This window comes from Barbus barbus, assembly GCF_936440315.1.
Source record: "Barbus barbus genome assembly, chromosome: 47".
NCBI lineage: Eukaryota > Metazoa > Chordata > Actinopteri > Cypriniformes > Cyprinidae > Barbus > Barbus barbus.
In genome coordinates, this window is record NC_136725.1 from 16,179,981 (window position 1) to 16,202,651 (window position 22,671).

Below are 22,671 nucleotides of genomic sequence, written 5' to 3' on the forward strand. Positions count from 1 at the left end.
TTTCATATGGTAAGTTTAAAGTGAAACTCACTAGAGATGTCAATGGCTGTCTTCAAAAGGAATTAAAGTGGCTGCAAAGGCAGGATCATTCACACGTGACTGAGGACAATAGTTCACAGGATGCTCGATGGGTTTCATTGTCCTGGATGCATTAAAGAGTCTCAGTTTAGTAATTAGCAATTCGTATTTGTGAAAGAGAACACTTGGGTGGGGTTCAAATCTAAATAAAATAAAAAGGAAAGTCTGCATGGTTCATAATGGAGACAATTTTTTAGAATACCTTAACCTTTATATGTTAGCAAGCACTTTGATGAATCATCAGATTAGTTGTTAAATGTCTTTGCCTCGCCCTAGTGGACATTCATTAGCACTACAGTTATCGTAAGACGTTTCGTACTGTCGAAAAACGTTGCGAAAACTAACCAGGCAAATAAGAAAACGTGGGTAGTGTATCTGCTCCATAATAGTAAGAGAAATTAACTTGTTATCGCTACTAGATTTAGTTCTATGCACGTGTTTAAAGTTAAGTGTGTACTGTATAAAGCGCCAGTGTTATTTTAATCATGGCACTTTACATGAAAGCGGCAGAGATTCTTGAGAAAGTGGAGCAGAAAAAGGGTGCAGTGAAAACTCTCGTTTACGACAGTAAATTTCAAGTAAGTGCTGATATATGTGTACCTCAGGCTTCTATAATTACATAATAGAAGTGTTTACATAACAAATGTGGCTTAATTGAACAAAATTCCAGGTTAAGTGGCGTAAGTTACATTAAAATACTCTGTTTTACAAATGATATGTAACGTTACCTGTTTTTCTTCACACGTGTCTCATATTGCACCTCAAGCGAGCATTTTACTGAAACTGTTGTATTCTTGGTAAGCAAGTACACTTACGTTTGATAAAACTGTTGGGAGAGATAGTAGGTCGAGCGGAAATGACGTCACGACTGATGGGCAGTCGTAATTTTTGTAAAAAAAAATAATACAATAAATTGTAGATGTTTTTGATGGTTTCACTCTCTCTGTAGACTGTCATGTCTATGATTGACTTCTCGCTCATTTCATTCTTAAAGGGATAGTTCACCCAAAAATGAAAATTCTGTCATCATTCACTCACCCTCGAGTAGTTCCAAACCTGTATGAATGTCTTTCTGAACACAAAGGAAGATATTCTGAAGAATGTGGGAAACAGAGCAGTTCTGGGGCACCATTGACTTCCATAGTATATATATTTTTTCCTACTATGGAAGTCTATGGTGCCCCAAAACAGCCTGGTTACAGACTTTCTTCAAAATATCTTCCCTTGTGTTCGGCAGAACAAATAAATTCATACAGTTTTAGTACTACTTGAGGGTGAGTAAATGATGACAATTTTCATTTTTGTGTGAACTATCCCTTTAAGAAGACATTGTTTTTGTCTATTCATCAGAATATCAAGCAGCTCTTTGCCCTTGTGTGTGAGACACAGAAATACTCTTCAGTTCTGCAGGAGGTCATCAACAGCACCAATCTTCTGAAAGAAACAAAACTGAGGATCCATTTAGCTAAGGTAGACTGCTTAAAGTCGACTGTAATCCTCACCTATAAAACCCCATGTCTGTGTCTGCGGTGCATCATGGAGGTGTCGTGTGTGTAAAACAGGTGCTGGTGTATGACCTGCTCATTGGTCGCGGGGTGAAATGTGGAGGCGCCTGGAAGACGATGATGTTGAAGCATCGCTCCAGACTACAAGCTGCCCTGGCAAGAATCAAAGTCAAGAGAAAAGTCAGTCGAAATCAAGACCTGCTGCCCTCCAGTTTCCAGCAGACTCAGGGTAATGTAGACATCATCAATTATTTGTATGTTAACTTACATATTATAATGTAGTGGTCTTAATATCAATTCTATCATGACAACTCAGAGGATTTTAGCATGATATGTCAATGCTTATTAATTTGGTCTTTGCAGAATAGATCTGCTACGTTGCTGCTGCTGCTCTTGGTTATTGCTGTTGCTCGAGATTATTGCAGGAACTTGCTATTGCTAATGCATACGGTGATATGGGAGTATTTAAGACGTACTGCTGATGCACAAATGTGACCCTGATCCACAAAACCAGTCATAAGGGTCATGTTTTTTTAAATTGAGATTTATTTATCATCTGAAAACTGAATAAATAAGTTTCCATTGATGTATGGTTTGTTAGGATCGGACAATATTTGGCCGAGATACAACTATTTGAAAATCTGGAATCTGAATATTGAGAAAATCTAAATATTGAGAAAATCACTTTTAAAGTTGTCCAAATTAAGTTCTTAGCAATGCATATTACTAATCAAAAATTAAGTTTTGATATATATACAGTAGGAAATTTACAAAATATCTTCATTGAACATGATCTTTACTTAATATCCTAATGATTTTTGGCATAAAAGAAAATTCGACAATTTTGACTCGTACAATGTATTTTTGGCTATTGCTACAAATATACCCCAGCGACTTAAGACTGGTTTTGTGGTCCAGGGTCACAAATAGCATATAAAATAACCCGTAGCAGATCTATACAGGTGGAGCTGGGGAAGGTGAAGGGTTTCAGAGGAACTCTGAAAGCACGCTGCAAACTGCTGTAGTGAATGCTAACCAGCCATTTAAGTGTAAAGCAGCAAGCTTATTGGCTGAGTATGCAACATGAACCAATCGGCTTGTAGTTTAACGATGTGAATATCGTCAGTTTGTGTTAAGGACCTATCAGCCTGCGCCATCTAGAATTTCATGACAGAACTTGGCATTTTTTCTGTGGTAATGCTACATATTATAAGATATCAAATTTATATAGATGGATTGATAAATAGATATCAAGACCACTGCATAGTCTGCTATTTGTAGATTTTGGAAAAGTTTATTTTTATGTTGTGTCTCTTCAGATGTTGTGATTCCACGCTATGTGCGAGTGAACACTCTGAAAACCACTCTTCATGATGTCATTGACTACTTAAAAAGAGAGGGATTTTCATATCAAGGAACATTAAGTCGGTAAGTTATCCTCTGCACGTCATTTCATAAGTTCTCCAGCGTCGAGCTTTAGAATGACATGAAGGAAAGTAAATGATGACTGAATGTTGCCTGAACTAGTTCTTTAACAGCGCATTTCCAAAGATAGATTTTTTTTTTTAACCATTATTTCCCGTTTCATCGACCCAGGGTTGAGGATCTCGATCGTCTGTCTGGGAAGACATTTCTGTGTGATCTTCATCTCCAAGATCTTTTGGTTTTCAGTGCAAAAACTGACTTTCATGATCACTTCCTTTATAAAGCAGGACACATTATACTGCAGGACAAGGTAGAATGTTATACCACACCTACCTACAGTTTGCAAAATATGAAATTAATATCTCATGTTATTTCGCTCTCTGTTCATGTTGAAATGTTTCTGTAGGCCAGCTGTCTTCCTGCTTTCCTCCTAAACCCCCGAGCTGGCAGCCACGTCATCGATGCTTGTGCAGCTCCAGGGAACAAAACCAGCCATCTAGCCGCCTTAATGAAAAATAAAGGGTATTTGACATCATATTTAATACTGAAGAATAAGGGTCTGGACGTAATTATTAAAAGTATGTGTGTGTATGTATATATATGTACTATATATATATAATATACACACACTAATATATACATACTTATAATACATTTATTTATATTTTAATTATATCATATATTTTATATTTTAATTGATTATTTTTATTAAATGCACAACAGGAAGTTGTTTGCGTTTGATCTTGATGCAAAACGTCTGTCCACCATGAGCACTCTTCTCCTTCGTGCCGGGGTCACATGTCATCAGCTGGCCAATCAGGATTTCCTGAAAGTAGATCCACAGAGCTCAGAATACAAGGAAGTCGAGTCCATCCTTCTGGACCCCTCCTGCAGTGGATCAGGTAATTATTGCGTATAAAGGAATCTTTGCATCAGCAATCCTTTTAGATATGGCCATTTAGACGTGTGCTTGTCTGTCTCAGGGATGGTTTGTTTGCGGGATGAGGTCTCAGAGCCACAGGATGAGGGCCGTCTGCAGGCGCTGGCTACATTTCAGCTGCGCTGTCTCAACCACGCGCTGCAGTTCCCTCAGGTACAGCGCGTCGTCTATTCCACCTGCTCCATTCACTCACAGGAGAACGAGGAGGTTGTGTCGCCCTGCTTACAGCAGAACCCTGGATTCAGGTCAGAAACTGGTTTCAGATTTGTTTCACAGTATGAGGACATTATTACAATTTTTTTTTGGTCTGTCTTTGCTTGTAGACTAGTCCATCTTCTTCCAAACTGGCCTGAGAGGGGTCATGAGCCTTTCACCCAGTGCCTTCGTGCCAGCACAGCAAAAACACGCACTCATGGCTTCTTTGTGGCCGTGCTGGAGAGACGACCCCCGCAGACACATGAAGAAAACCTCCCAATCATGTAAGTCTGATGACTGCTACTATGTCTGAAGCAGCTAGTTATATATCTTGTTTATCTTGTTTGTTTGTTTTAAATCTGTCATATGCTACTAAAGTTTGAAAAACAGAAATGCATTTGCCTTTATGAGCATCCGAAACGTGTAGCTCATATTTCACCCAATAATAAAAAGAAACAAAATAACACTTTGCATTAAGAAAAATACATTTTTGTGGAGCATTTAGAAATTTTGAGTTTGAAAATCTCATCAATTGTGACTCTAATTGATTACCCATTACTATAATACAGGGATATGAGAATCCTGCCGTTCAGATGCAAACTTTTTTAATTATATCAGCATAAATTAAAAGCAGTACTATCATGACATGAATGAATTAGTACACTATTGTTCAAAAATACATTAAAAGCAGCAGTATTGTGAAATATATATATATAATAGCTCTTTTCTATGTGAATATTATAAAATTAAATTTATTTCTGTGATGCAAAGCTGAATTTTTAGCATCATTACTCCAGTCTTCAGTGTCACATGATCCTCCAGAAATCATTCTAATATGCTGCTGAAGAAACATTTCTGATTATCAGTGTTGAAAAAGCTTAAATTCTTACTGACCCTTATATGTTACTATTTAAATAACATTTTTTTCACATTACATAAGAATTATATTATTTTAATACCAGTGTTTTTTTTGTTTGAATTTTATTTTTAGACTATAGGTGAAATGTTCTTATTCTGGTTATGTTATTGTCACAGCACAACATTGCCGTCTGGTGGTAAGGAAAAGCAGGACACACATCCATCTGATGAGGAACAAGAGAACACAGAGATGGCAGACGAGCAAACGACAAATCCAGTCTCAAAGAAGAAAAGGAGGAGAAACAGAAAGAAGCCCAAAAAGCAAGAATCCTGAAGTTATAGAGGACTTTAAAATAATCTCTTCTCAGCTATATTACCACTGAAAAACTGACTCCTGCTTTTATTGAAACGTGATGAATGGTATAGTTTCAAGTCAGACCCTCAGATTTATTATGCATTGAACACCACTGATGAGCATAATTAAGGTCCACAGTCAAGTCAACTTTACATTTTTATTGGAAACCAGCATGTCATTATCAGAGCATTTATGCAGACACAACACAATCCGTGTGCCGCTTCATTCAGAACTCCATTCACGCTTTGAGGGTCAATGGGAATGGTCATTTACACACAAACTGAGCATTCACTAATAGCAACGTCTGAAAAACATACAACTAGGTACAACTGCTCTCAAACATTCACAGCTTGAGAAATCCAGCTCTCGTCTCAACACACATCTCATTTTCTCAACTTGCTCGCTTATATTTGGTACGGCTTTCTAATAAACAGAAAGCCTGGGCTCATGCCTCTTTGCATCAGTCTGGACATGAGGAATACTTTAAAAATGTGATTAGTTACAAATTTCGTTGTTAAGAGAAAAGCCATGCAAAGGGGGGGGGACTGAGATGGTTACATTGTTGTAAAAACTGCTGTCCCCAATTCACTGGATTTTTCAGGTAAACCAAATAAAAATACAATAAACCTCTAAAATTGTGTTTTTGTGCTTCCATATTTGTGCATTGAAGTACTAATTAAATCCAGTGTTTTGTGGATATACAACATTGTATTCTGACTAAAGCAAATTATACTACACAGCTCTTTCACTTAACAGACCTGAGAACATGTTAAGACTTAAAATCTTCAGGTATCGGCAGTCTACAATGTCTTGACTGCATTTCCCAACAGATGCGGATTCAGGAACCTTCTAAAGACATGCCGTTTCAAACGCAGGTTGAGTATTTACTATATCTTGGTATTTTAAAACACATCACAAGCATGCACAAACCATAGATTTCATACAAAGCCAGGAATGGTTCATACAAAAATTCAGTAATGGTTTTCATGCACATTTAAAAAAAAAGAAAGAACAAAAAGGAAAACTTTAAAAAATAAATAGCATTTAAGCCTCTACTTTAAATCAAGTCTAAATGAGCAAAATGATTTTAAACCAACATTCAGCAATGCAAATGCCGCGTTCTCTATGCTCCTGAAATGCACACATTTTGGGGGCACTTTAGAGTTATTTTTTGCACTTACTTCATTTGATCACTGTCAAATGTTTCCAAAGAATATTCAAATGCAAGTATGCACTTCTACCGAGTTTGAAATTGGACTCTTTAGTCAGTAATCAAAAATAATTGAAGCCGAGATCATATTCTTTTGAAACGCATTATTATGAAAGAAAACATCCATTTCTCAGAGTACAAATCTGACATCATCCATAATGTGTAACCAGAAGCAAAACACACTAAGGCACACAGAGCAATGAATGGGTGTAAAAGAAAAAAAAAGCTACATCCAGTGCCTGACAGTCAAAGACACACTGATGGCAGATGCAACAGCTATAGAATTGTGGTTTTGCCTACATGTTTGTGTTAAGTTCTGATTTTAATTACTCAAGAGTATAACTAACAGTAGATCGAATGAGCTCAGCTGGGACATATAGGTGCACATTTAAAATGGAGAGGTAGTAAAACAGGGCATGGTGTCACACTAAAAACATCAGCTTTGGTTTTTGTCAGACGTCCAATGTGTGAAACAGATGCTTCTCTTACAGGAACGTGCAGAAAAAGCGACGTATAATTCGATTGTTTATTATGCAGCTCACTCATGCAAAAAAAAAAAAAAAAAATTCTAAGTGAAACGGGAAAAAATATTCACGTTTTGAGGGCTTAACAAAAAAGATTCTGCTAAGCATGATGAAAAAGCATGACAAATCTACACTAAATCGCAAAAAACTAAAACAAAAAGGTGTATTCACTGGATCTAAAATAAAGAGCATTTGACTAAAACAAAAGAGTCAAAAATAAGACCTTTCAACAGGCCTGGACTGAATTGATGTGTGAGTCCAGATTCAAAAGTCTCTTTTTCTTTCAAGTATAATTCGCTCCTGTTCGCCATCCTTCCCCAATATCAGACCTCCTCATCAGACACTTACAGACTCCATTAGCGGGGTCGTGATGAGTCTCGGTGGGCGCAACCAACAGCAGAGACGGGCCGCCCGGTACTCTACACCCCATGAGCCTTGATTCTACACGCCTGACCAACCCTGGCAGTCTGGAGGGTTGTAGAGATGAGGTCTGACTGACAGCCTTGTTGTGTTTGGACCAGCAGCAGTAGCAGCAGTGTCTGGGGCAGGTGGGACAGCCGGAGGAGTAGTTGCAGAGTCCAGACGACAATAATGAAAGGGACAGGACTCACATCAGCCACATTACTTCTTCCTTGGGTGCTGTCTGCGTGCTTGTAATCGCCGAGCCCCAGAGGTCTTTGAGCCTGTTCCGATAGAGAAGGCGGCTGGTGAAGCACCTAAAAGGATTAAAACATTTATAAGATGGAGGGAACTATTATGCAATTTTAATTAAAGGAATCATATGATGCGATTTCTTGTTTTCCTTTGTCTTTGAAGTGTTACAAGCTGTTTGTGCATAAATAAGACCCCTAAAGTTGCAAAGACTAAAGTCTCAAACTCAAGAGACATTCTTTTATAAAAGTTAACTCTGCCACACCTTCCTAAAAACGGCTCATTCAAACATGCCCCCACGTCTATGTCACAGTGTGGGAAGATTTGCATAACCCCGCCCAAATGTATACGCAATGAAATGGGGCATAACTTTTATACTAGCTGTAGTATTGTTGTTGCCGCCGCCATGTCATAGAGACGATGTGCGTTTTGTTGTGAAAGCGAAAGTACTGTGTTTGGCCTTCCAAATCATTACACAACTAGAAATCAGTGGTTAAGTTATATTTATAACACTGTTCCAGAACAGTACAACACAAATATTCGAGTGTGTGCAGCGCATTTTACAGAGGACTGTTTCCTGATCCTGGTAGAGAGTAGCCTGCAATATGAACGGCTGTGAACACTATAAAGTGGGGGCAATTCCATCATCGCAAGGACAGTCTGGTGCTTCTGACTCACAGCCTGTAAGTTTCGATATTTAAAGAATTTGCTACTGAATATTCAAACACGAGTTTTGATCAGTGTAGAGTAGTGCTTGTTTGTCATTTCTCCGATCACAAATGCAGATATGGTGTTATGTTTACGCGGCACGGCGCAACACAGTGTGTAAAAAGGCTATACAAGTCATTATAATCAGTAATTAAGTCCTCACTGAATGCAACAAATGCCTCGTTTATAGTGGGTTTTATTGTTTTAGTCTCGAGAGGAGCAACAATAACACAGTATGTGGAAAGTAATGTATTTTTTGAACCCCGAACCGCGTAAATACATTGCATTACACCAAATAATGTTCTTTTTAGCAACGTCATATGACCCCTTTAAAAAAAACTAGAAGTGACTGTATTTTACCAAACGGTGAGGCGCCCATTGCTCCAAACCCTGGGGTTCCAGGACTGCCAAATGGCATTGACATTCCTGCAGATGCCTGGCCAAAAGCAGGAGTTGATGTTCCTAAGACAACACAGGACAGACAAGAGTGTAATATCACTGCTTTACTGGGTTTAGTCCAAATCAATAAATAACATCCACTTACTGCTAACCAAGCCCAAATACAAAATACCAACCACTGTGCAGTGCACACACTATGCTGTAATACTCTGGTTTTAAGTGAAATCATTTAGTGTCGTTTTAGAATTATTTATATACACAAGTATTTAAGGTTTTTTTCATATTATTTCAGTTTAATTTAATTTTCGTTTTTTATTTTAATAACCAAATGTTTTGGTAAACGTTTTCTATTAATCTTTCTAATAATAATTATTATTATTATTTTCAGTTTCAGTTATAATTGCTTATTTTAGCAATTATAACTGAAAATTAGTTGAAGTTTCTCATGTAATATTTTAGCTTAATTTATATGTATATGAATATGACAAATATAGAAGCTCATTTAATTTTAGAAATTTGAAATGCCACTTAAACCGCCCAGCCTGTTCTTGTTATCACTCATTGAGAAAAAGAACTACATAGATTTTTTATTTTTTTTTAAATAATGAACATTACATCCTACTTGATGCTAAATAAACTTCAGGTAATTTCCAGTCCAAAATAAATTCAAATAAAACCTGGGCAGCAATACAGCCTAAATCGCTACATTTAATTTTTTAACATTGTGCCTGTCAGGGTGATAGATGAGAAGATTGCAAGAAGTGCAGTAAAAAAACAAATCTTGCAGCGTACTTATATTCTAGATCATAACCTCTGGTCAAAGACACAAATCAGGAGCACAAAAGGCAAGTTACTGCTAATTTTGAACACAATTTACAGTATACATGTTTTTGCACGATTGACAAAATCTGGTAATACAAGTAACTGCTGGATGGAGCATCTGTGGGAGGAAAAGGAGTAAATGCCACCCAATAATCAGTATCAAAGAAAACTGGCACAGGAACTGCAGGTTGCAAACTGGTTTTATCTGGTCTTGTCATGATTTATTCAAACAAAATATGAACCAATTATAAATAACCATACTACTTGATTGCAAAATAGCAATGATTATGTAGTTTATTATTTACAAGTTTCACCAGTTTTTATTGTGTTGTGTTCACAATATAATTGCCTACATCTCTCTCTCTCTCTCTTGTTTATATACACATATATACACACACACTAGAGGTTGATATAAACCAATACTTTTTTTTTATGGACAGTGCTGATATGTGAGAGCATATCATCAGCCACTACAATCTATCAATGTCAAATACAACCTTCCTCAATAGAAAAAGACTTACCAAAAGCAGGCTTGTTATCAGTGTTGTTGGCTCCAAATGAAAACCCTGGTGTTTGAGCTGCAGGCGCAGGGGTTCCAAACGGTGTAGCTGAGTGCGACGCCCCAAAATTAAACCCTCCAGAAGCAGGAGGTGCCGGAGTACTCGGAGCAGGATTCTGAGTGGCTGTTGCCACCCCTCCAAAGGTGAACGTAGGAGCCGGGGCAGGGAGAGGAGCCGCAGTCTGTGTGGAGGCCCCAAAGACAGGAGCCGCAGAAGGGGTGGTGGTGTTTCCAAAAGAGAAGCCAGCTCCACCGAACGTAGGCTGACTGTTAGTCCCAAATGCAGGCGCTGCTGTGCTGGTAGCGGCGGCTCCAAACATGAATGGTGTTGTGCTGCTACTTCCACCTCCAGCACCAAATGTGAAAGGCTTTGGAGCAGCAGGGGTCTGCTGTGTAGAGGCTGGGAAGGTTGATGATGCAGTGAAGGTTGAGCTTCCGAAAGTGGTTTGCGTTGTGGGCGTCTCTGAGGATGTAGTGGTACTGCCGGTCATGCCAAACCCACCAAACGGAGTGGATGTGGAGTTCTGGTTTGCCGACAGCTGGCCAAAAGTGAATGCGCTTTGGGCTTGAGGGGCAGGAGCAGGTTTTGCTGCTCCAAACTGAAAAGCAGAGGTGGTGCCACTAGCATTAACAGTGTTGGTGTTCAATGTAGGGGCGGCCGTCGTTGTGGCTCCAAACTGGAACGTGGTGTTTGTGGCAGGAGCAGATGTGTTTGTTGCAGTCCAGTTTCCAAACAGAGATTGGGAAGAAGTTTGCGTGGTTGGGGCGGCAGATGATGTGGACACCTTCGCTGGCTGGGTACTGGTTAATCCACCAAATAACATCCCACTGTTCTGTGAAGCTGGAGCAGCAGGGGTTGATGTCGTTGGTGTGGCTGTCTGCCCGAAGGCGCTAATGCCACTTCCTGTGCCAAATAAAGGCTTGAAGGTGGGCTGGGTGGGTTTGACCTCTGCTGTGGAAGCAGGCGTGGTGCTTGCTGCACCAAAAATAGGCTTAAACCCAGATGACAGGGGATTGCTAATGCTATTGACTGGTACAACTGTGGTCATAGATGCAGCAACTGTGGATTTAGGAGGCTCGGATGCAGGAGTGGCCACGGGTTTAATCAAACTGAACAGGCTACCTCCTCCCCCCAGGGCTGGCTTGCTTGATGTTGGTTGAAGAGGTCGGGCCAGGATCTGAGCGAAGGCAGAGGGCATGGAAGTGGCTGGCTTGGAGGATGGTGTTGATATGGTGGATGGGGTAGAGAATGAGGGTTGCAGAGCGGTAGGGCCAGACTCAGATTTGACAACTCCACTGCTCGGGTTTGTGGGGGCAACAGCAGGTGTAGGAAGACTGGACACAGACACTGTTGGAGCTGTATAGAGTGACAAAGGCATACAATGTCATGTTAAAATGCATGGATCAAGTACCCATAGAAAAACATTAATCATTTTTAAAGAAAACACATTTATAAATGTAAATAAAGGTTATTTTAAATGCGTGCTGTTCTTTTGAACATTCTATTCAACAAACAACCCTGACAAAAAACAAAAAAAAACAATTACCCCAAATCTGTAAAAACAATGGAAAATTTCTACAAACCTGCAGTGGTCGTGCCCATTAGAGTGGGAGCATTGAGAAGTGGATTATTCTTCATGTTTTTCAGGGACTCCAGGAGAGGGTTTGAGATGCTTGAAGATGGAGCAGTTGGGGCAGCTGGGGTGGAAGAGATGGAGGGGGCTGAGGTGAGAGTCAGGGGTGCAGTACTTGCCACACTGGGCGCCGTGATGGTGAGGTCGATAGTTGGAGCGGGAGTTGTAGTAGTGGCTGGTGTGGTCTCAGGCACAGGTGTGGAGAAAGAAATCAGAGAGGGTGCTGTGCTCACGGCAGGTGCAGACCCAGATGAAGAAGTTGGAGCTGGCTGAGAGAACAGGGTTAAAGAGGGAGCCGGAACTGGGGTGGGTTCAGAAGATGGAGGAGGGATCTCTGGCTCTGGAAAAAAAAAAAAAAAAAGGTAACAGTTAGCTGCAAGCATTTCATTGTATTTATAGCCAATCCAGGTGAGAGTAAACAGAACATACCAGGCTCCTCCAGGACCTTCTGTATCTGGCTGAGAGCTGCTTTCTTCTCCATATCTAGATCTTTCACTGTGATCGTATAGCCAAGTTCAGGAGGTGGTGGCTGCAGACACAACGTTACAGTGATGAATATCCACTAGGCAAATGTGTGGTGGAAATGTGTAACAATAGCAGCTTTGTAACTTACCAAATAAATCTGATCTCCTCTATTTGTAGTCACCAGCTGGATTTTGCGCTTACGTTTGCCACTGCCACCTCCAGAATCAGATGTCGATGTTGCAACAGGTGCCTCAGATTTTGGAGTAACTTTAGCTGGTTGAAATAAACTCAAAATGAAATTGTAGCATTCCTGGTGCAAAACATTTAATCTTTAATTTATAACATTAATCAATGCTATATTATATAAAATTGCAATAAATTAGTTAATAAATTAAAAAAGTCATTATATGAACGAGGCAACACGTTTCCTCACTTGTAGCAGGTGCAGGGTCAGTTGCCACCTTATCCATCTTCACAAAGGATGTAGAACTTGGTGAGGTAGCATCGTCCTCCCTACAGCACAAAACATTTTATGAACAGATTAACAAAAGAATGTCTTAAGCAGACCCTGCATAATCGAGAGAATTTGTGCGCTCATCTGATATCGATTAAGCACTTTGCAGCTGTGTTTACACAACAGAATGAGACATGAATCTCTAGTAGTGGTCGACCGATATATCGCCATGGCCAATATATCAGCCATTATTTGGCATTTTTGAAATATCGGCATCGGCCGATAAGTTTTTCTGTTTATCCAATGTGTTCAAGGCGGGACTTTTATTTTGACAGTGCGGTGGACTTATTTTGATGGTGCTAAGAACGGCAGCGCCTGAACACACAGTGTTCACATTCTCCCTCGTTCGCTGTTGTCGTTAACAGTTCTGTCTAACATGGATATAAGTCTAATGACCAGATAGAACTGTTAAACAAAGTAATTAAAATGTATTAAAAAAAGTATTAACGGTATAAACATAATATTTTCTCGTTTGCCTTCAGCATTCAGCAAATACACATTTATATCATTTAAACAAATCTTTGAATGACTAATGAACATTTAATTATCGGCAGTCAAAAAAACGATATCAGTTGACCACTAATCTCGAGACACACTTTTACAAAATAAACAATTTTTAACTCAACCTGCTTTTTTGCAGTAACAGTAAAGACAACAACAAAAAAATAAACAGCCTTGATGAACAAGAAACTTATTAAAAAGTCGTTCAGACACCAATGAATGGTAGCGAACATTTAAAGATTCCTACCTTGCTTTCTTGGCAGCTCGCTCTGGAGTCTGACACCGAGATCCTCCTGGGCTTGTGAAAGGAGAAAGACTGAGACTGGATGCTGCTCTTCTCTGGAAACGCAAAATTTAAGGAATTGAGTCACTGAATACAAAACACAACAGTACAAAAAACGTAAAGCAATAATCATCAATATGCTCACTAACTACCAATTTTAATAATTTCTTATTGCATTTCCTCAATCCGCAACATTATGAGACTATGAGAAAATGGTCAAATGAAATACCTGCAGATAACCCTGTGAAGAGCTGTAAGAACTGCGAATGGGATTTCGGACAGATCCAGGCACTCCACTGGGAACAGGAGCACCACTTACAGAGCTGATAGAGGAGGTGCGAGACCGCTTCATAATGGACTCTTCGTTGAGAGAAGAGTTCATCCCTCTCTTTAGACTGCCAGGTCTGAGGAGGAGAGGACACGTAAGCAGAGATAATGTAATAAAACTCAATGTTTAACAGAGGCAGATATTACAGTGGAAGGTGTATGGTCACCTACTTTGGCACAAGCTGAGCTCCATTTGCAAGAAGCGGCTCAAACGCTGACTGAGAACTTCCACTGCTGTCATGTCGCCTGATGAGAACAAGACAATTATTCAGTGAAACTACAAAAACCAAGAACAAACCCTCTAAGTTCTACATACCATGGAAAGTCACAACCTAACAAACTCAAAAGAGAATAAGATTGGGTGACGACTTTCATTTGGGCACTTTCTCACCATTACATACCTCCTTTTGCTCTTCTGGCCAGAGGAAGCACTCCTGTCCTCCTCATCAACCTCCCTCTTCCTGCTCTCTCTGAGCACGCTCAGAACAGCTTCTCTGGAGCAGGGGTCTGTCTGGGCTCCAATACCTGGAGACTTGACTGCTCCAGGGGAGTTCAGGTGATTGAAGCTAGAAACAATGTAGCATTTACATATTAGCAAAGCAAAATTCTCTTGACAATGTCCTCCAATTTAATCCTGCAGCAAAAGCGTGTGACAGCTATAGACAAGGTTTTAGGAGAGAACTAATCCCAAACAGGATTTAATTAGACTACAGGCTAATACAAAACTATTTTAATGCTAGTGCACTTCATTCACTCTACAGAATTTAAAGCGACTCACAATGATGATCGAGTGGGGTCTGGTCTGGCAATCTTCACCATGACCGGACTGTGAACAACAGGGGAATTGCGTTGGGTGAGGACATTCTTCTTACGGACACCATCCCAGTTTGCAGGTGGCATCACTCCAACGGGGGACGTCCCCGTCTGCTGAAGGGGGTAATGTCTTTGAGGGGTGATGGTGAACCGACTTGCAGTGCCCACAGGGTCGCTAATGGCATTGAAACATCAACAGGTAACCGTTAGTGCTTCAAAAGATCTTCAAAAACTTAAACACCCTCACAGAAAAAAATAATAAACCTTGCACTACTAATGCTTTTGTTTTTAAAAGATCAAAGGTTTCCTATGTTCACCATTTATTTGATAAAAATATGAAGTAAATTATATTAATAGTATTGTAAAATATTATTTAAATCATCTTTGCAACATGCTAATTTAGAGCTCAACTGTTCTTATCAATATCGAAACTGATCAATGTTGATCTGATCAGTAATATTTTTTGTGGAAACCGTGATGCCCCATTTATTTAAAAAAAAGTAAAGAAATTAATACTTTCATTAATCAAGGACTCAATAAAAGACTATTACAAAAGATCTCTAATTCAAATCAATGCTATTTTAAACTTCCTACACAAAAAAAATCCAGATTTTTAATCCCATTCCCACAAAATATTACACAACAAAAATGCTTTTCAACATTAATGAGAAAGAATTGTTTCTTGACCACCAAATCAACATATTAGAATGATTTCTGAGTGATTAGGTGACACTGAAAATTCAGCTTTGCCATCACAGGAATAAATTATTAACTATATTCAATATTATTATATATATATATATATATATATATATATATATATATATATATATATATATATATTTTTTTTTTTAATATTCAAACAAATAAATATAATTACCCATTCAAACAGAAAAAAGGTTATTTATTAAGGGCTATTTTTGTTCAATTAAAGGAAGCATTGGTAAGCACAAGACACTTCCTTCAAAAAAGAAATATGCATCCCGAACTACGGAAAAGAACCACTTTCTAAACATCTAATATTTCTTTCTCTGAAGTCAGTCATATAGGTATAGAACAAAGTGAAACAAGTGCGCCCAAAAAAAAACCTATGCTGAATAGCAGACTGTACAGCATGGTGACAAATTCCAAAATAAAACAAATGAAGTGTTACATTAGAATTATAAACGCAAATATTAAATTTGATCCTTTGACTAAAGAAAATAAATTAATTGTGTTTCTAATTCCAAGTATGAGCAGACAAAGGCATTCACGATGCAAGTGCGAGCACAAAGCGGTTTAATGTTAAGTGGAAAGCTTTATGCAACCCTACACGTGTAGTGTCGGGCGTCTAAACTGGTGTAGGAGGAGCAGTGCGCCTGACCGGCTCCAGGAACTCCCACATTTTCAAATCATGGAGGGAAAACTGGGGCAACTTACGTGTTAGAACAACCGAGAATGCCAAACGTGTACAAACACGATCTTGATAGATGCTGCATGTGTTTAATTAGAGCGTAAACAGAAAAATCTTAGACAGAGAAAGCTACAAGACAAAGCATTTGGTGTTTACCCGAATGACAGTCTTCTGTTAGGGGTGTGCACAGCATGATTAGGTCGGGCGAGTCTCTCCCGGAACTGATCTCTGGGGTGCATGAAAGCCCCCGATCCTCCAGCGGGCCTCACCGCTGCGGAGGGGCTTTCTTCAGCCTTGGCGAGGTAACTTCCCATGAGTATATCCCGAGGGCTGAACACCGAGTCACTGAGCGTGTGGTCTCTTCTATAATACGAGCCCCCAAAGTGTCTATCGCTGGGTGACGCGAAGGAATTTCTAGCATCACTTTTACGTAACTTGTTTCTGCCGGCGGCCGGGACTCCGCTCAAAGTCCTGCCCGGTAACCAGCGCAGCAGAGCCGACGGGACGCTCAGTCCACGGCGAGGATTGAGGCCTAGTCTCTCGAAGAGCTGCAACTCCTCCGCTTTGTGAAAATAAACGACACAAGACACGACACAGATAAAAAGTATGTACAAATAAGCTGGTATGTAGCTCAACACGAGTAAAAGGAGGAATAAAGAGAACACCGCTGCGGAAAAAACGACTAGCCGCCGCTTATCTTCAGGAGACATGGCGGCACCGCGCCGCCGAGGGAAGATATCCCATAATTCCCCGCGCCCGCGCGCGTTGTTTACGTCTCGATGAAACTGATGATTACAGTGTTGTATCGCCCACTAGCGTTGTAATGCAAAGCAACACTAGCATTTCTGTTTATATTACATATTTAAATATATATTTAATAACGGCACAAAGCCTTCAAGTACTCATTGTTTTATAGTTTGCCAATACTCACCATTTTCACCCATGAGAATAAAGAAAATAAAAACTCTATCAAATCAGCATATTAGAATGATTTCTGAAGGATCATGTGGCACTGAACAACGAATGATGCTGAAAATGAAGCTTTGCCATCGCAGGAATAAATGGCGTTTGAAAATATATTTATAACTATAAATAAACAGTTCTTTAAAATAGGAATACAATTTCACTGTTACTATATTTTTGATCAAATAATGCAGACTTCTTTCAAAAACCACACACACACACACACACACACACACACAGAGAGAGAGAGAGATCTTTCTTTACATTTGATTAGTACTTACCTTCTCCTGACATGTGAATTGATGAATAAAAGCATTTTACTGTTTTATTGTGAAACGTATGGCATTAAAAAAGAAAGTGTGATGTAGTCACATACCGTTTCTTCTGTTGGAGTTTATAATTCAATGACAACTAGATGGCGCAAATCGATCAAAATGCAACCTCAGGACACATGGCTACATTTTACGTTTCCAGTTGTTCATTTCGCAGACGTTTTGATCGAAATATGTACAAGCAATACATAATTTTAAATATCGACCAGAATAGTAACTTTACAAGCTAGAACCAGTAATGACATAGAAACAGTGAAAGTAAAGAAAAAAATTAATAATAAAAAAATAATAAGAGGACGAAAAACAAGTTTACACACGTAAGAAGCATAAACACATGGGTCATAAAACACCACAATTTCACTGTAAACTAATCCATTTAATTCATTGGGATAATTGGTTACATTTACAAATGTACACTTAGGCCTACAATTAAATATATAAACAAAGCATTTCCTCTGAAATTCTCTCTGTTTCATGAATTAGGCCTATTTCAGACTGCTCAAATTCATCTGAATGAGCTTTAGCTATAATATGTGCTAACCACAATGAGTTTGGCATGTTCTCTTCACCCCAAAATGTTTTATTTTTGGACATGTACCATAGATGCTATTCTTTTACCCTGAAATATCATGTAAATATAATTGTATATAAATATAGTTATCTTCAGTAACATACTGTACCTACTTTTTTGAAAGGGGAGTAACATAAACTTTTCTACTTTAAACAAATAATGCCAATGCCTAATCAATGTTGATCTTTAACATCAGCACTATATGAAATTCTTAAACAACTTATACATGTGTAGGCCTATTATGTAGTAATAAACCCAGCACACTTTACAATCGATAAACTCCAAATGTGTTTGAAAATCTGAATTAGATTCTCTCGGACGGCTTGGAAAAGCGATGCACCTGGCAGTGTCTTAATTTACAGAGGCCTTTCTCAGGGCATGGCACCTTAATTGTTGCCACGGCAGATTAAAAAGTGCATGGGTAACGTCTGCACTGCAGGTGGCCTGTTGTTGATATCAGCTTAGCATTTGGATAAGCAGCACAGTGGTAACCCAGCTGCTCCAACATTTTAAAAGGGCAGGTGTGTTACCCAAAGCCTAAAATGCTCATTTTCATTCAGCATGCTTCAGACGTTTGTTTCGGACAGTGCGGCTGTTTGCCAGGAGGAGGGTCTGAATATATTGCTCTGAGCGCTTTCATCATGCATGTATACACACACACAGATTGGCCAGGGTTCATTCAAGCACCCCCTCACTTCTCTTCATTGGCCTTATTCTGGTATGAGCTGAGTGCAGATGGTGCAGACCTTCTGCTGGTCTAATGGTTTTAACCTGGCCAGGCTCAGATTAATGGCCCAGCTTGAACCAGGAAGTGCAGAGCCCAATTACGTGCTGAAAAACATTCCCCTTATGCAAATCTGCGTCAGACACACAAGCCTCTCCCTTCAAATACACTCATCCTAGGGGAAGTCGTGGCCTAATGGTTAGAGAGTCGGACTCGTAATTGAAAGGTTGCGAGTTCGAGCCCCCGGCCGGCAGGGATTGTAGGTGAGGGGAGGGAATGTCCAGCGCTCTCTCCACCCTCAATACCACGACTGAGGTGCCCTTGAGCAAGGCACCGAACCCCCAATTGCTCCCCGGGCGCTGCAGCATGGCTGCCCACTGCTCCGGGTGTGTGTTCACGGTGTGTGTGTGTGTGTGTGTGTGCATTTGTTCACTACTCACTGCTGTGTGTGTGCACTTGGATGGGTTAAACGCAGAGCACCAATTTCGAGTATGGGTCACCATACTTGACAATACGTCACGACTTTACTTTTTTACTTTACTTTATCCTCTTGATCCTCCATTGCTCATATGTGTATCAGTTTGATGGCCAAAGAGCTTTTTTAACTATTTTAAGGGGAATATAGTCAGTGAAAGAGAGCGAGAGAGAGAGCAAAGGAAACAGTCTTTCATTTTTCTTGTAGCTAATTTCCTGCATCAGACCAGTTTTGGCTTTGTTACTAACATCAACCTTCTTCCCAGTCCCCCTCCCAAACCATCTGCCGCTGTGTGAGGGCAGCATAATTACCCCAAACAAGCCCCTTCCCCCCGGACCACAGCCTCTGGGTTTCCTGATTAGATGTACCCCACCTCATTTGACCCTGCGTTACCCTCCGTGCCACAGACAAGGAAACATAAATGTTATATTTGGGATAGACATAGACAGTAATACAGCATTTTCAGTGCTAAGTTATAGTTTTAATGAGCAGGGAGCACAAATATTTTACCTGACTTTCTATAGTGGACTCGCTTGACCTTATTTATAACATGATACGTTTGCTTGCTTCATGCATATTCACAGATAATTTTCAAAAAAATATTTTAAATTATTTTTATTTTGACCAAATAGTATCTGCAAACAATTTAGGTCGAATTTATCTTTTTATCAAACTAGTTTCCCCTCAAGTTCACACAAGTGACATAACAGATAAATCCACAGGTGTAGTTCATCACATTACAGAAAGTGGTCAAATACATTTGTTATGAATGTATTATTTTAAACAATATATGTATATATGATAATATAAAATAATATGTATGTATATATATATATATATATATACATATATATATACATTTTTTATTATTTTAAATAATATTTGATAATATAAAATAATATGATGTATTTAAATAAATATAGTAAACACACACACACACATGCACACACACACACACACACACACACACACACACACACACACACACGTTGGTTTTAGTGGTTTATGGGGACTCTCCATAGGCGTAATGGTTTTTATACTGAACAAACTGTGTGTGCTATTGCCCTACACCAACGCTACACCTAAACTTAGCCCTCACAGGAAACTTTGTGCATTTATAGATTTTCAAAAAACACCATTTAGTATGTTTTTTAAGCCTTTTGAATTACGGGGACATAGGCAGTGTCCTCATAAACCACCTTCATATTGTAATACCTCTGTCATACCCATGTCATTATACAAATTTGTGTCCTCATAAACCACATAAACATGCACGCACGCACACACACACACACACACAATTTTCATAAAAAAAAAAAAAGACCAAATAAGTGCCCAAAAACTTTATTTGGACCCCCCCCAATATATCCCCACTAATAAAACACGTGCCAACTGACAATAAAAGGGTCACAGCCAGGTTTGGATCCTATATACTATACCCATGTTGACAAACAAATAATGTCAGATTTGTATTATGAAATGGCCTGAACTGTTTAAAAGAGGGTGTTTCGGTCTTACTGCTCACAGCTTTGTCCAAAAAAATAGATAAATGGTACTTCCATTCCAAATAATTCCACATAGTTTATTATTTATTGTGAAACAGTTCTTTTTGTTAGTTTCCATAGTCAATGGGATTCACAGGCAAATTCACTGGTGATCTCTTTATCTACAGCAGAAAGGCTTGATAATATTGCAGCAAGAAACACTGAGCTGTGTTTGTACACAGTTCAGAAATAATCCAAGTCCAAGAAATCACACACATGCACACGTGTTGGTTGTGCAAAGGCTCATCGCTACAGTCTGAGATGAAGGCAGTGGGTAAATAAACCTGTATAATCTGAAACCAGTGCAGAGATTACAGTATCTCTAATCCAAAGACTCTTATTGGGAACATTTTCTCATACGCATCAGAGTTAAAAGAGTGTCGAGGATAGATTTTGACATTTAAATGCATGAGTGTATGATCTGTATAAATATTTTTTTAGTGAGACTTCATGCGATATATAATGTCATTTAATCTTAGTGTATTGCTCTATATTGGCTTTGGAGCTTTGCTTTGGGTTAGAATGAACATTTCTCTACAGAGGAGCTGTGTCTCTGTGTCTCTCCTCATCTCTCTCTCTCTGTCTCTCCTTCTGTCACATAGATACTCACTCACTCACTCTGTCCGGGATGGATATCGCATTTATTTTTTAGACACAGTGGGTTTGGCCAGCAAGAAGCTTAGTATACATCATGTGGCTGAGGCAGGCAGCTTTGAGGAGAGGTTGAGAGAGACAGAAAGACAGACCTCCACCCTGCTCCACAATTAGCTGCTCCACAATTAGCTACTGCTTTAAATGTAAAAATACCACATTTCATCACATCACCAAACACCAATGACTTGTACATAAGGGTACTGTAATTTTAGACACGTCCAAAACTGTTGCAAAAGAGATGGAAATATCATTTTTAAATACATGAATTGTGTTTCCATCTTTGTTGCCACAGTTTTGTTAGTGCCCTTTTCTGTTCTAAAGAAGGGGGTGTCCTAACACTTTTGTCCTTATAGTGTCTATACAAGTCATTGGTGTTTGGTGATGAGTTTTTGGCTCAAGGTCTGCATATAGTCACACCAGAGGTGTTCAGCTGGGATCAGGACTTGGCTTTCTGCAGACCAGTCAAGTTCTTCCACACTGACTGAATCAATCATGTCTTCTTGAACCGTGCCTTATACACAGAAGAATAGAATGTTAGAATAGATCTGTCTATCTATCTATCTATCTATCTATCTATCTATCTATCTATCTATCTATCTATCTATCTATCTATCTATCTATCTATCTATCTATAATTTGTTCTAAATAAAAATACAGTATATACATATATATATATACACTATGATATATGATATGATACACACACACACAGCATATATATATATATATATATATATAAAAATTCATAGTATAATATAGTGTGTACGTGTGTGTGTGTGTGTGTCAGAAATGAGGTGAAATTCATCCTGGAACGAAGAGATAAATGTAATAAAAATATTATAAAAATGTAATTAAAATTAAAATATTATGAATTAGCTAACATCAGTTGATAGTTGAAATTGTATATTCATGCCAATACAATGTGTGTGTGTTTTTGTCATGTAATGTTCTGGGAAATTTTGCTTAAAAAAAATACGTCTTAACGTCTGAATAAAAAACATTTGTATAAATCTGCTTAAATCTTTGTTAAAATCTGCTTTTTGTGTCTTTTTAATGGAAAGCAGTCTCTATCATTGATGTGAAGCTGTTAAGTGCTGTAATAGATGTTACAGGGTGTTAATTCCCATCGGGAGTCTGAATAAAACAATGGATTCATAGTATTAGTTGTGCCTGGGGGGGGGGGGGGGGGGGGGGGCACAATGTTTGTCACTCACATGGCTGCTCCTAGTATCATGGTTATGAGAGTCTG

At 39.0% G+C, this 22,671-nt stretch overlaps 3 protein-coding genes across 4 annotated transcripts in view; 1 reads left to right on the forward strand and 2 right to left on the reverse strand.

Moving 5' to 3' along the window:
* The window catches only part of LOC306866038 (receptor-interacting serine/threonine-protein kinase 4-like), a 14,558-nt gene extending 13,640 nt beyond the window's left edge, over window positions 1–918 (reverse strand). Inside the window, exons 1-2 of one of the 2 annotated variants that reach the window (XM_079410996.1) lie at window positions 807–918; window positions 32–142 (exon numbers count right to left, since the gene is read on the reverse strand). The gene's annotated coding sequence lies outside the window, so the exon portion shown is untranslated. Of the gene's footprint in view, window positions 1–31; window positions 307–806 lie in introns of those variants that run through there. The other variant, XM_079410997.1, reaches the window with a different exon arrangement.
* Window positions 427–5,987, forward strand: LOC306866039 (28S rRNA (cytosine-C(5))-methyltransferase-like). Its single transcript, XM_079410998.1, has 10 exons — window positions 427–656; window positions 1,429–1,548; window positions 1,641–1,812; window positions 2,903–3,011; window positions 3,180–3,318; window positions 3,415–3,530; window positions 3,732–3,910; window positions 3,992–4,193; window positions 4,272–4,427; window positions 5,179–5,987. The coding sequence occupies exons 1-10, from the start codon at window positions 564–566 to the stop codon at window positions 5,333–5,335; spliced, it is 1,443 nt and encodes a 480-aa protein (XP_079267124.1). The 5' UTR covers window positions 427–563; the 3' UTR covers window positions 5,336–5,987.
* Window positions 5,485–16,905, reverse strand: LOC306866037 (uncharacterized protein). The gene is made up of 13 exons (XM_079410995.1): window positions 16,316–16,905; window positions 14,732–14,941; window positions 14,355–14,519; window positions 14,125–14,199; window positions 13,856–14,030; window positions 13,591–13,682; window positions 12,762–12,841; window positions 12,477–12,601; window positions 12,293–12,392; window positions 11,814–12,203; window positions 10,192–11,586; window positions 8,810–8,911; window positions 5,485–7,806 (listed from the first exon to the last, which is right to left on the reverse strand). Exons 1-13 carry the CDS (start codon window positions 16,867–16,869, stop codon window positions 7,712–7,714), a joined length of 3,558 nt encoding a protein of 1,185 aa, XP_079267121.1. The 5' UTR covers window positions 16,870–16,905; the 3' UTR covers window positions 5,485–7,711.
* Window positions 16,906–22,671: the final 5,766 nt, after the last annotated feature.